The sequence below is a fragment of the Rattus norvegicus genome, chromosome 11, assembly GCF_021556685.1.
Source record: "Rattus norvegicus strain SHRSP/BbbUtx chromosome 11, alternate assembly SHRSP_T2T, whole genome shotgun sequence".
Classification (NCBI taxonomy): domain Eukaryota; kingdom Metazoa; phylum Chordata; class Mammalia; order Rodentia; family Muridae; genus Rattus; species Rattus norvegicus.
The window spans coordinates 69,389,117-69,403,150 of record NC_141544.1 but is presented as its reverse complement, the minus strand read 5'-3'; the positions used below and the strand labels follow the sequence as shown (position 1 = coordinate 69,403,150).

General features: G+C 36.3%; 1 protein-coding gene across 1 annotated transcript in view; it reads left to right on the top strand.

Moving 5' to 3' along the window:
- The window catches only part of Atg3 (autophagy related 3), a 28,335-nt gene that overhangs the window by 1,090 nt on the left and 13,211 nt on the right, over positions 1-14,034 (top strand). The window contains exons 2-5 of the mRNA NM_134394.3: positions 2,400-2,441; positions 6,526-6,575; positions 9,246-9,316; positions 10,810-10,917. Coding sequence (NP_599221.2) covers positions 2,400-2,441; positions 6,526-6,575; positions 9,246-9,316; positions 10,810-10,917 — 271 coding nt within the window. The remainder of the gene's footprint in view (positions 1-2,399; positions 2,442-6,525; positions 6,576-9,245; positions 9,317-10,809; positions 10,918-14,034) is intronic.

Here is a 14,034-nt window from a genome sequence, read left to right as displayed (position 1 = left end):
CAAAAAGGGAGCAGTAAATGAGAAGATAATTTAATTTACGTAGTTTTTGTTCTGTATATAGCTTTCAGTTAGAACTTTACCAATCTTAGTGCAGGGGTGAAATCTGCTAATAGGCTGAGTAGGCTGTTCGATCTTTCCTTGTGAAGGGGGGGGATGCTTTTCAATAATTATTTCTAAAATACTTTTGAAAATAATACATCTTTGGATCTAGTTTGAAGAGTTCGGAACAATTGTAAATGAGAATCTTGTTTTATTTATATGTTTACTGTGACAGTCATTTTAGTTAACATTTACTCTTCTATTTTGAGAATTGGAAAATAATTTCTACATTGGAATTAAATGCTTCTTTTGTATGTTATGTTTCCAGAATATTGTATCTGTCTAGATTTACAGTGTTTTAATAATGTGCCATCAGTTTAATTTTAGTCTGGGGGAGAGATGAGCAAAATACCTCTCAATTAAATATAAAATGGCTATTGTGTATACCACTTGCATTTTGTTAACTTGTAGAACTGTTTTTGAGGAATCAAAAATATATACTGTGTAGATGTAGATGGTTTGGAACTCATTGTGTAGCCCAGGCTAACCTTAAATTCTTAGATATCCTCCTAAGTTCTGAGGTTAAAGTGTTTTGCTGCCATGCTTGGAGGCAATGTGTGGCATATGTTTTTAGTAGAAAAGAAAGCAGGATTAATGGCCCCTCCTTGTCACTCCTGTGAAAAGAATCCTTACTGATACCTCCTAGATAAGGGAAGGCAAAGAGAAAAAAGGAAATATCCAGAAAGACATGATGATGTTTTATTAGGAAGTGAAGGTTTAGAGATGGCATGCTTTGTTTAGATGACAGCTGTGTAGTAAAGCAAAAACCCTTATAGTGATCTTGAAGGATTTCTTTGGATATTAGAAGTCCCAGTCTCCTTTATCTTGTGAGTACTTTGGCATAGCTTCCCTCCTTAGAATTCCATCAAGCAGACTTGCTTCTAGAATTTTTTTCCTCCCTTGGCCAGCAGTGCTTTTACTCCAAACAGCCTTATGGTTTGGTCTTTTGTCTATCATATATGTGTGTGTGTGTGTGTGTGTGTGTGTGTGTGTGTGTGTGTGTGTGTGTGTGTATGTATGTATGTTTATTTCTTATTTTTTGAGAATTTCATACATGTGTACAATGCATTTTGATTACATCCATCCCTCCAATTCCTTCCAGGTCACCCTCACCATATACCTCTGTCAATTTCATGTTTTCTTTTTAATCCTCTGAGCCCAATCACTGCTGCTTGTATGTAGGTTGTGGGTCATCTGTGTATAGGGTCATCCATTGGAGCATGGACAACCTACCAGGGGCCACAACTTGAAGAAAACAGACTTATCTTCTCATTGCAGCCCATCATCTGCCAGAGGTTGGGAGGACTGCTTTGAAAGTATTTTGGAGTTTTGAGACTGATAAACTCAAACTCAGAGTGCCCATGATTACCTGTACAAGACCAAGCCAATTGAAATTCCATTGGGTTCTGGAGGTGCTAAGTTGAACTCCTAGTTGAGGGTTTTTTTTTTTTTGTTGTCGTTTTGTTTTTTTAATTTTAATACTACCTCTCCCCTACTTAATGTTTTTTCTTCTTCCTGGTATAAAGATGAGTTTGATTTATTTTTCTGCATATAGCACATTGTCTCAAATAGTACTGTCATATAGTGGTAAATATTTATCGAATAAAAAATATTTACAAATGGATTTTTTTATTTTGTAGACTGTACCACAAAATCTTGTAAGTAGAAATGTGGAACAAAAATTAGTCAATAGCATTGTTGCTTCAGAGGAGAAAATTCTGTTAAAAGTTTAACATGGCGATAACATGGTTAAGCTGGACATGGCGGTAGTGACACAGTGCCTAGAATTCCAGTGTTCTGGAGGCTGAGGCAGGAAGATTTGAGTTACATACCAGCTCAGCCTGGATAACAAGACCTAATCCAGAAGAAAGTAAATCAGAACAAGAGGAAAAAATTATGGTGGAGATGAGAATAATGGGGAATATTGAATACTAAAGATTTCTTCTGCAGGTTTCTAATATAACTCAATTTAAATAAAACATTGTTGGTGATGAAGTGGCTTGTTCACCACGCAGGACCACTAAACATGTGCTCTAAATATTAGCATGCTTTTTAAAAACCGCACTGATCAGATTGTACTGCGATTTCTTGCAATGCATCTCCATTATACATTTGTACATTATACCATTTGTCTTTGTTAGCAAGGACCAGTGCTATACACAGTATATCTAGGTTTTAGTGTTTTGTTTGTTTCATAATATATTCTTCATTGTCTAGGAGGGGCAAATATTTGTCCCTAAGATAATTTTTAGTTGAGTGTGAACATAGTCTAATACTTTTATCCTTTCTGCCCTCTTTAGGAATCAAAATTTAAGGAAACAGGTGTAATCACCCCAGAAGAGGTGAGTGTTGAAGATACCCTAAAGCCTTTATATTGTTAGAATTATTTTAGACTAGTGTCTTTTTCTCTTTATTAGAAAACGTCTTTATTAAAACTATACTTAGGTAACTATAATAACTAGGTTAAGAGAATTTCTACTTTCCTTAGCAGATGATATTGAACATCTTTTTGTTTTGCTGCTTCTCATATTTCTCTGTAGTTAAACTGTGTGGAAGAGATGGTTGGGAAGGGGAGCTGAAAAGATAGCCGTGTGTACTGGTCTTTATTGCTGTGTCAGGATATACCCTGCTGGCTCTGGCCTTCCCTGTCTTGGCTCTGTTTAGACCAAATGTATATTTTATGATATTGTGTGGAAAACGTGATAGTGATTTTCTCCTGTCATTTAGCTTAGTTTTACATAGTCGACACTGAGTATTTTACCATGTTCTCACTTTGTCTGCTAAACAAATTGTGCTGAAAGTTAAGTACGGTTAGAACTGTGGGGGGTTTACTTGCTCCCTATACTTTTTAAACTTTTCCCATAGAGCAGTATTTTGAATTTCACTTCTTCATTTTATTTGTTCAACAAGTTTGCATTATGATCTCATTAATAGTTCACCCCCCAGACAAACTATCCAGGGACTTCAATTTTATTAATAGTTATGTTTGTATTACAGTTACTTGTTTTTAGTAAAAGCAACAGATTTATTTAAAATTGATCTCCAGTTTTCACTGAAAACATTCATTAGCAATAGAATCATATTCCTTGTTTTGTAAGAAACATAAAATAAGCTGTATTATGTGATGAGGCTCTGGCTCTGGCTCTAAATTAAAAGGCTTTAAACCAGAGAATTAACTGATCTTTCGCTTTCCAGTTATGGTGCTACTCTCCTCAATCAAGTTCATTTTGAGGCCTAATAATAATGGCTTACTGTACTGATCAGACATTTTTACAGACTTTTTAAAAACTGCCTTTATTCTTACTAAAGACATGAAATGTAGAAAGAGCCTATGGGGTGTGCTTTCTAGAACCATCTGTCTAATTTCTCTCACGTTAGGCAAATCAGCTAGCTATATAGGTCTAGGCATCATATTTACCCATGTATAAAATGAGGGGTTTGGAATAGAAATTCTTTGAAAGGACTTACTTTGCATGGGTGTAATATGTTCAATATCAATTTTAAAAGTCAGTTTTGTTTTTAAGGATCTCATTAATTTTCTTCTCAAACAGGCATTGTTTAGCTGTGGCTTTTTAATTATCTGAAATCAAGAGCAAAGATAATCATATGCTGTGCTTGCATACTTTGCTGTATCTTTACTGTGTGAATATAACTATTTATTGGCTGCAGTTCCATAGAATCAATTTGTTTTAAAACAAATTCATCCTAACATGAATAAATTAATAGCCCCATTTAGTATGAATTTTCCCTTAAAAAAAACTAAGGCAAAACTAGCTTAATTAGGTATAAAGCATGTAATGCTAGGCTCAGATAGAGCTTAATTAAAGGATTGAGTTAAATTAGAATGAGCCAGAGGGAAGACAATGGGAAGGTATGATTTGCTTGGGATAAATACTACATACTGAATTGAGTCCTTAATTTGTTTCTTTTTATTTCTGGGCTCTTACCCACCAGTTTCTTGCTCTCTTTTTGTTTTCATTGAGAAATGTGGAAAGATTTTTGTTTCAAAAGAGAGGCAGGGTGATACTGTATCTATTGGGGAAAAGGAAATGCAGCTATAACTAATTTAAATAGTGATACATGAATTAAAGGTTAGTTGAGGAATAGTGTTTGCTAAAATGCAAATATTGGTTGTATCTTGTTGGTTACAGTACTAACCAGTATTATGTATCGAAAAACATTACAGAAGAATATTTACTATTGAAAAAGGTACTATAAGCAATTGGTGATTTGAAATTTGACTGTAACATGTTCTTTCACTTAAGTTTTGAAAGTAGTAATAATGGCTTCTGCTAATGAGGACAGACATCCACATGTGCTAATTATTGGTGGAATTCTGTGGGTTTCTTTTTTCAGTTTTATTTCATAATGTTTTGTTATATTTAAATAGTTACTATCAAGAGACCACTATATAAAATTAATGTCTTATGATTGAAGGCAGTATAATTAATGAATTTTCATTTTCAATAATTTCTTTGGCTTACATTTTATTAACTTGTTACTGTGTGTTGACAAATTCCTGACAACTGCACAGCTAAAAGCAACACTTGGTTGTGGTAACCCCCAAATGCATTAACTGAAGAAGAAAGTTTATGTTTGGAATAATATCGCCGTATCTTAACTTTGGTGATTTATCACTTAACTAGGCTATTTTCTGAGTGCTTATGTGGCTGAATTTTACTCTCTCAATTGAAAATTGACTTTTAGATAGAACTTTTCAAAAGGTATTGAGAATATGATGTGTATCCTGATTTTGTGCTGTGTAATAATCCACAAGTACAGAGTTCTAGGTTAGAAGTGTTGTGAAATAGAGGCAGTTGGGAAAGCATTTTCAAATCTTTCCAGTTGTTACAATGTAGCTCTGCCTCGAAAACTCTTGTTTTCTTTATTTAAAGCAGTTAGTATTCTTCAGCTAGGTTCATGTGAACTAGGACATTTTTAAATATTAAATTGCTTTTTCCTGAGTCTGAATTTTTTCGTGATGAAAAATGAAAGCTTATATAATGTTCAGCTTACTCAGAATGCCCACGGAATCTTTTAGATCTTTTCTTTTTCTCCTCCTCTCCCTCTACACCTCTCCCTCTAAAATGTTTTTGGACTGTCTCATGTATGCCAGGCTAATCTGGAATGTACCAGGTGGCTGACAAGACCCTTGAACTCTTTGGTCCTCCTGCTTCTACCTCAGAAATGCTGGAATTACAGGTGTCTGCCACCAGATTTGGTGTGATGAGGTGCCGGAGATCCAGTGTGGACCCAAAGCCTGATTTTGTAGATGTTTTCAAAGTTAGTCTAGGACTTAAGTTCCTCCCAACCCTTCAACCCATGTTGTTACTATACTATAATTGTTTTTTTTTAATGAATCCTTTTAAGAATATAATAAAACTGTTTTTCAATATTGGTTCAGGGCTGGGGGAGACACAGAATGCTTATTTAATATGCCCCAGGTTTGATTCCCACAGAACCACCAGAAAATAAAAAAAAGTATCTTAGAGGGCTAAAGTATTAAGATCACTAGATAGTGCAGAAAACCTGAGTGTGGTTTCCAGCAACCACATGAAGACGCGCATCCATCATTTCAGTTCCAGGGGACCTATGCCTTTTTCTGACCACTGCGGACATCAAGAATGCAAACATACATGCAGGCAAAACAGGACGTGCCTAGTCCTGAAGGGACTTGATGTACCAGGGTTGGTTGGTACCCAGGGGTCCTCCGCCTTCTCAGAGAAGAGATGGGGATGGTGGCTAGGGGCTGTATGAAGAGGTCCTGGGAGGAGAGAGAGAGTAGAGTGATAAGTTTCCTGTATTAAAAATGAGTAAATAAATAAATTAATAGAAAGAACTGAGAAATAACATAGGAGGAAGAAGAAAACACTGTAATTTAATGAATGGGTTGACATTAGACCTGTATCTGTTTCTTTAAACATCTTCCTTGAGTTTCCAGTCCTTAACAGGACTCTGTCGAATTGCAAGATAGATTTTAACACTTGAGGCTCATTGCCTTACTTTTGGCAATTTCATATCAGGTTTGAAACATGATTTGATAATAAAACTTGAGTTAAAGATAACAGTGTTTGCCGGGTGTGGTGGTGCCTCGCTGGGATGCAGAGCAGGTGATAGGCCAGGCTGTCTACAAAGCGAGTTCCAGAACAGTCAGGGATACACAGAACACAAAACGAGATGATAACAATGTTTTTTTTTTTTTCTTCCAAAATTGAGGTTTTATAGGTGCTAAACAAAACTTTAAGTTTATTAATTGAAAACCTTCAGGTTGATAAAGCAGGCTTTGTGCTTTTTTCATTTTAATTGATTATTGATTCTCAGAGTTACCCAGGCAGGGTGATCAGTTTGGTATTTTGCCATCCTGTACTCAGTGATGTTCAATGTATCTTTTCCGCTTTTTCCATATTCCTTGCAATCCCTGCATAGTTTGTGGCAGCTGGAGATCACTTAGTCCACCACTGTCCAACATGGCAATGGTAAGTAATGTTGAGTGAAAATTGGAAAAGTGATGAAGCTTTAGGGTCACAGTTTGTAAACTGGTTAGCACATGAAAAGTAGGATGATGAGCGACCATAGCCTTTTTCATTAGGTTCTTCTACTAAAACAGTGAAATGCGGGGTCGGGGGAGAATAGGTGTCATGTATTTTACTTTGTTAGCACAAAGTGTGGACACTCAAATCCACTTAACTTCCTTTGCTAGTATTTTCTTTATTCTCCTTATGTCTGATTTTTGGTTCTTTTAAAAATATTAGGAGTTTAATAAATTTGAACATTTTATGAAGAATGCAGAGATTTTATGGAGGTTTTTTGTTTTTTAAGATATAATACCTGAACTTTAACATCACAGGTGAATGTTGAGGTCCTGCTTTGGAAATCACCTGGGACTAGGCCCATAAAGAATTATAATTAATTTTTTCACTAACATTACTTTTAAATACTAAAGTAATTTAACACAAATATGCTTTAAAATGAATAAAAGTTTATTTTTAGTACTAATAGATGGGTTTTTTCTAAACTGTTATTTCAGTAGTGGCTGAACTGTTTTGTTTAGGTCATAGTTGTCTATATAATCAACTGTTTTCATGTATATGTTGTATAAATGTTTTAGCATGGATCTTCTTGTTAATGATGCTTTTAGTTATACTTGAAAGATACAGTACTGATTGTTGGATTCTAGGATGACAAGGATGTAGTTGGTTCTAATTTCCTTTTTAGCTAAAGAATTTAATCACCTGAATTATTTTAAACCTGTAGTTCCTTTCATCTTTGTTTTTAACATGTACCTGAAATAGTTGTCACTGGCTTTTATCATTTGCTGTGTGTCTTATAGGGTATTACCAAGAAATGGCAGGTTGCCAGCTTCATTTATTAATATGTGTACATGTCTGTAGTTTTGCTCTAAAATTTAAAAATCCTTAGAAGCTCTCTAATGTGTTCTAAATTTCTTGCTATAATTAGGTTCTGGTGTGTATTTATCCACATATCTCCATCCTTTTCAAGGCGAATAAGTATAGAAATAGGGTAACACTTACTTGGCTAGAAGAACTTATTTGATGCAAGTATAGCACAGCAAGGGGGAGTTGTGTATAAATACCTTTTAACAGGTATTAGTTATGATTACTATATTTATAGATTTTTAAAAAATTTGTGTGTGTGTGTGTGTGTGTGTGTGTGTGTGTGTGTGTGTTTGAGTTCAGCATGCCAGAGCATGCATGTGGGGGGTCACAGGATAACATGTGGGAGTCATTTCTCTCCTACCTCATGGATGCCAAAGATTGAACTCAGGTGGCTACCACTGAAATACTGGCCAGCTTCACTTTTATAAATTGTGATTGTTGAAATAATTAAACTGTAACTGAGAACTCAGTCATACTCCATGACAGGGCCTACATTTTTGTCTGAATTGCTGGGGCCAAGGAGTAATAATTTTAAAGTAGTCCCAGAAACAAATATTTGCATGCTGATATGTTTGTGTACATAAGCCATCATGGTTTTAACTCCTTCCTCTCTTACAACTTCAGGCACCAGTGTTGAATCTGATAGTTGAGCTTATTGAAAGAAGATCATAAGGTTTATACATAATATTCATGGCTTGATCTTGTTCTCAAATCTATGAGTTTAAATTGAAGAGGCTTGAAAAGGCAGCATAACTTAAGGTTTTGTGTTAATACTTGTGACGGCACCATATGCCAGCTCGTCCTGGCCAGGTCTAGTAGATGGAGCACAGAAGACCGAGCAGATTCACAGAGAGAGGTGCCAGAGCACTGCAAATCACTAGCAGTTGGTCCTGACTCATAGGAGGAGTGGGTGAAGAAGAGTCCTGCGGTCACGTGACTTGATCCTGACTCTGCCAGCCTTGATTACTGATTGTGAGCACTCTGACCCTTTTAAATGTTAGCTTTGTCATTTATAAGGTGGCAACAGTAATGGTAGCCTTAAAGAATGTATTGATAATGAATAGCTCATGTTGGAGCTGGGAATCCTGTAATTACGGGCTGTAACAAGATTTTGTTGTTTGCTTTTAAGTATTATTTCCAGTACTACCATCTTTGATTCAGTACCTTTAGTTTCAATTTTAAACAACAGTAGGAAGAGGGATTTTAAAAGTTTTTAGGGTATAGTCATTGTACAAAGAGATAGGTTCTATGAAGAAGTTTTTTCATGTAGCTCATATTCAACCACTACCCCCTTAGCCTCCCCAACCCATCCCCACTTCTAGGGAGTAAGGGATCTTGCTAGTTGTCTACTTTGTGTGTAATATACAACTTTTCCATCCCTTGCCCTTATCTCAAAACAAGCAGTACTTTGATATTGACTGTCTGAGAGGTGGTATGATGGGTTACATTATGAACGAGCTGCACTTTATTTTTGTTTAGAAGCAAGTATAATAGTTTCCTAGTTCTATTAGTCTACCATTTTAGCCTAATATTAAATACAAATTCCTTTTGTCTGCATCTTCCAATATATTTTACTCATGTTAGTATATGCTTTTCTGTGCCCTTATTTAACGGCAGACTTCCCTAACCGTGCTAAAACAATTTCCACAGAAATACAGCCTTAATAGTCTTGAGATTTTCATGGGATATCTGTTACACATTTGACTTTTACAATATTTTGTATTTTTGTGCTTTCCACTGTTTTTAAAGGGCTACAGGGGAAGAATTGAAAGTGAAGGCATATCTACCAACAGGGAAACAGTTTTTGGTAACCAAAAATGGTAAGAATTATATCATTGCATGCATAGTATATTGAAATAATAAAGTCCAATTTATAGTAATTGATACTAATTACTGAAGTTCGGCTTCTTGCAGATGAAAATACGAAAATTTCATGAAGATTTGGGTTTTTTATTCCAGTAATGTTTTCTGATTGATTTTTATCTCTTCCTTTTCAGTTCTTTTTATCAGAAAGATCTAGTTGTCATGATAATGGAAGAAGTTCTTAGGAAAACTTAGATTCCTCTTTATAGTTTTTTAAGTTGATTCTATAATTGCAATATACTTAGCTGTTTGATTTTAATCTTTAGATGTGAATTTTTATGAAATATGAAATTGATTTCACCTTTGACATATAAAATCTTAAGATTAAAGATTTTATTATCCATTGTGCCATCAAAAGTTTACCCACAGGTACAACAACTGTTTTAAAATAGAAGTCATCTTATTTATGAAATTAATTTTTAAACATCAGAAGATTGTGATCTTAAAATAATCATGTAACAGTACTTTGACTTCTGTTGTAATTTAACCTAAACTTGGAAGGCAGATAATATGTAACAAACTGCAGTTATTGCAGTCATGTTCCCATGTGCATTTTCTTGTATATATGCATGAAAGAATGTTGTCTGGGCTGCATAGTAAGTGCAAGGCCAGCCTGAGCAGTACTTCTTCAATTCCAATGATTAAAATTCCTACTTGATCTCAATAGTTAAGGCAAATGCCAGCTCTATTGTAGAGGGCTTACTCAGCTCAAAGCCCTGTGTTTGATACACAGTTCCAAAAAACCCCCAAACAAATCCAGGTGTTCTTTCCTACGGTGTATATATTTTTAAGGTTGATAATTTATATTCTGGTTGTTTAATCATGAATTTGATGATATCTTGAGCAGAATGTTTATACAACATATCAATAATTTTAGGTTTATGAAATAATTGTACTTGTTAATACAACTATATGAAAAATTTGGCACCTTTATTAGGAAGTAAAATTTAGCAGATTATTGAATTTTAATCTGTTTATCCTTGGTAAATAATTGGAACTTAAATAAGAATTATGAAATTCATATTGACAGTTATTTTAGCCTTGCATTCCAGAGGTCACCTCTACCACCCTTCAGTGTGACAGGTGGTGTTTGCATATTCTGAGACCAGAGCCATTAGAGTGAAATATTATTCATTAGCTTGCAACTGAGCACCATCATATGGCTTCAGGCAGCTGTTCCTCACAGATCATGGTAAAGGAAGACAGAGATGCTCACACCAGAGCCTTTTTACTTGTCTTCTGATAAAACAGCCTGGGGAAGGACTAATAGGACTAGATAATGATGTGTCTATGGGCTGAGTGTAGCTCTTAATTACCAGTCTCATTGGAAGGGAAAGGTTTACTTCATATTTTTCTTTTTAAGATAGAAGCCTTCTCTTTCCAGTGGACTTATTATTAGAGGGTTATATAGTAGTAATTGGAGTTGGCTTTTGTTTGTTTGTTTTAATAGTTCCATGCTACAAGCGGTGTAAACAGATGGAGTATTCGGATGAATTGGAGGCTATCATTGAAGAAGATGATGGTGATGGGGGCTGGGTAGACACGTACCATAACACAGGTGAGAGGTGTACAGGACAACATGTATTTAGCTTAAATTTTTTTAAAGTTTTCACAATCTTTTATAAAAGGCTTGATTTAAAATTTTAAAAAGGATACATAAGGTACAATTTTGTCCCCAAAGACAAAAAAGGAAAGGTAGTATCTGCTGCCTCAATTGCAATTTGAAATATTCACTTATTTTCATTGTTTCTAAATTGAAGAGAAAATAAATCCCATACAAAGTACTGACTGTGCATATGCGTTTGCTCGGAATCTCTTGTGCTAAAGCCCAGAGGAAGTGGTAGGTTCAGCATCATCTTAAAGCCATTCCATCAGTCCTTCTCCTATCTGTTTCACGTTGTTAGCCCCTCCCCCCTCCTTCAGAGACTTAAATGCTCTTCATTAGTTTTCTTGGGGCTGGAAGTTACAGGTAGCATGTGGGTAGTGAATTGCCTGTTAACTGTCTAGAATGATTATTTAAAGTGTGGTTTTCTCTGAAAAGCTGGAGAGATACTTTATTTTCTAGTTGTATTTTATTTTAGAAACACTATCCTAAACTTTGAACCCACATATAGAGTCATAATGCACAGAGCTAAGTAGGTGTTAGTATGCTTGGACTGGCAAAAGTCTACAAAAAGTTGTCTGCTAAAAAATGTTTACTTACAGATACAGAACAAGTAACATCAGTTTCCTCTGTGGAAAATAACAATAGTATTGTTTTTCAGTTTATTAAGTGCATATAGTAAATTCTGATCTTCATTAGAGATACTTAGAGGATTATAACTTTAATCTGTGTCTCGGGATGAGGCAGTACTCCCTCCTCCCACCTGAGGCCAGTTTCCCTTGCTTCACCTCATCCAGGTTTCACTGTTGCTTTTCCTCTTTTTTTTTTTCTTCCCCCCTTTTCTTTTTTTTGGAGCTGGGGACCAAACCCAGGGCCTTGCGCTTGCTAGGCAAGCGCTCTACCACTGAGCTAAATCCCCAACCCGCTTTTCCTCTTATTAGCCCTACATTAGTCAATCTTTAGAGATGCAGACCAGTAGGAGGTGTACAGGGTACTGCTGGAAGGGTGAGAATGACAGGGGAAGTGGAGGTTTCTGTCATGCTAGAGGAAAACCGTGGGGCATAGGAATGGATTTATTTATAGTTTTAGCTACACCTGGAAGAGAAAAGATCTCTTCCTTCTCTTCAGTGATGCTATGATTTTACAGAAAAGATGAAACAAAGTCCAGGAATTGATAAAATGTAGATTTAGCTGTGACGTGAATTGTCAGGCCCAAGTGAACACTTTCCCTCTCCCTCTATAGCCAGGACTTAAATGTCATTCTCTCCCAAGATAGGATCTCTTGTGGAAATTTTAATTCTCCAGTGCCCACCCTTTGAGGATCACTGCTGCACTGTGATATAAGTAGCTCTGTGTAAGGAGTTGGCTCATGTGACAGTTGAACTGTGCAGGGTGTGCCCCACAGGCTGGAGAGCTAAAGAGCAGTCGACACTGCAAGGCGGTTCTTGGCCTTCGTTTCCTTTTCTCTCCTTTACCTGATGGGATGCAATTTACCTTCCTTTTGAAGGACGATTTACTTTATTTAGTACTGTTTTTAATATTTATTCAAGCCTCTTAAAAGTACCTCCACTTACAACCTTTGGATTAGTTTTTGACCAGATAGCTGGCTATTCCAACACTAACCAGATTGACAGAATAAAGCATCACAAGTCTGGAGTGTGGCTGAATTTAGAAACATTTAAACTTTCTTTTGCTTTGTCAGGTATGCTATACTTTAAGAATATTTTAAAAATTATCTTTTTGACAATTTTATATATGTACATATGTCTAGTATACCTTGTTCATATCCTTGGCTACCCCTCACCTTTGTGTCCTTTTAAAAAATTTCTCATGTCCTTATTGATTTTTTTTTTTAAGATTTATTTTATTTAGGGGTACACTGTAGCTGTTTTCAGACCCACCAGAAGAGGACATCAGATCCCATTACAGATGGTTGTGAGCCACCCTGTGGTTGCTGGGAGTTGAAGTCAGGACCTCTAGAACAGTCAGTGCTCTTAACCACTGAGCCATCTCTGTAGCCTATATGGATGATGACTTAACAATATGTATGTCTGCATCATGTGCACACAGTAGAGTGCCTGGGGAGGCCAGAAGAAAGAGTATTGGATTTCCTAAAACAGGAGTTACAGATAGTTGTTATTTACTGTGTATGCTGGGAACCTAGCCTGGGTCCTCTGGAAGAGCAACCAGTGCACTTAACCTCTAAGCATCCCCTCCTTTGTTTTCTTTTTAAATGCTTTCACTGAGTTGAAGTAGTGTAGTCTACATGTGCGTGTGGGACCAACCACCAGAGCTTGGGCAACCCACCAGTGGTACCTGTATGCAAAACAAACACAAATCTCTCTCTCTCTGAGCAGCCACCAACGCCAGTGATACTCACCTGGGATGGAACTCATGAGCACCTTCCCCATCCGTGCTATTAGCTTGATTGGCTTTAATCTTATGTAGGTCTTGTGCAGATAACCAGAGAGGTGCTGTGAGTTCGTGAGTGCATTGTCCGTGTCATACCAGAATACAGCATCCCTCAGCACTCCTTCGCACCCACCAGCTTTTCCTTCCTTTCTACCACGTCTTCCCTGAAGTTCTCTGAGCCTCGGGGGTGTTGGTGAAGAGTCACACCCAGGGCTAAGAATCTAGTAGGCATTAGTCTCAGCCCTTTTGACCATCATGAATCTCTGCGTTACCACTTCCCATTGTAGAGAGAAACTCGTTCAGCCGATGCCTTGGGGTTGGGTTTAATGGGATGCTACTACATTATTATATTTTGACTGATACATTACTATATTTTGGCAGATTGATGAGGTTTCTTTTTATGTCCAGTAAATAATTTTGTATTTTTGGTTTGATTGACGAAGATTTGGGTTTTACTGTTTTGATTGATCATATCTATTATAGGATGATAGCCAAACTGCTATGGCATAAACTCATGTAGTGCTGGTCTTTGAAGTGTGCCATCTTCCGTTTGTGAAGGTGAGCTTATCATCCTTTGGTTTAGGAATGTTAAAGGCATGCCAATTTTAGGATAAGAAAATATGCTACATTTATTAGGAGTTAAATACATTTTGAATTTAG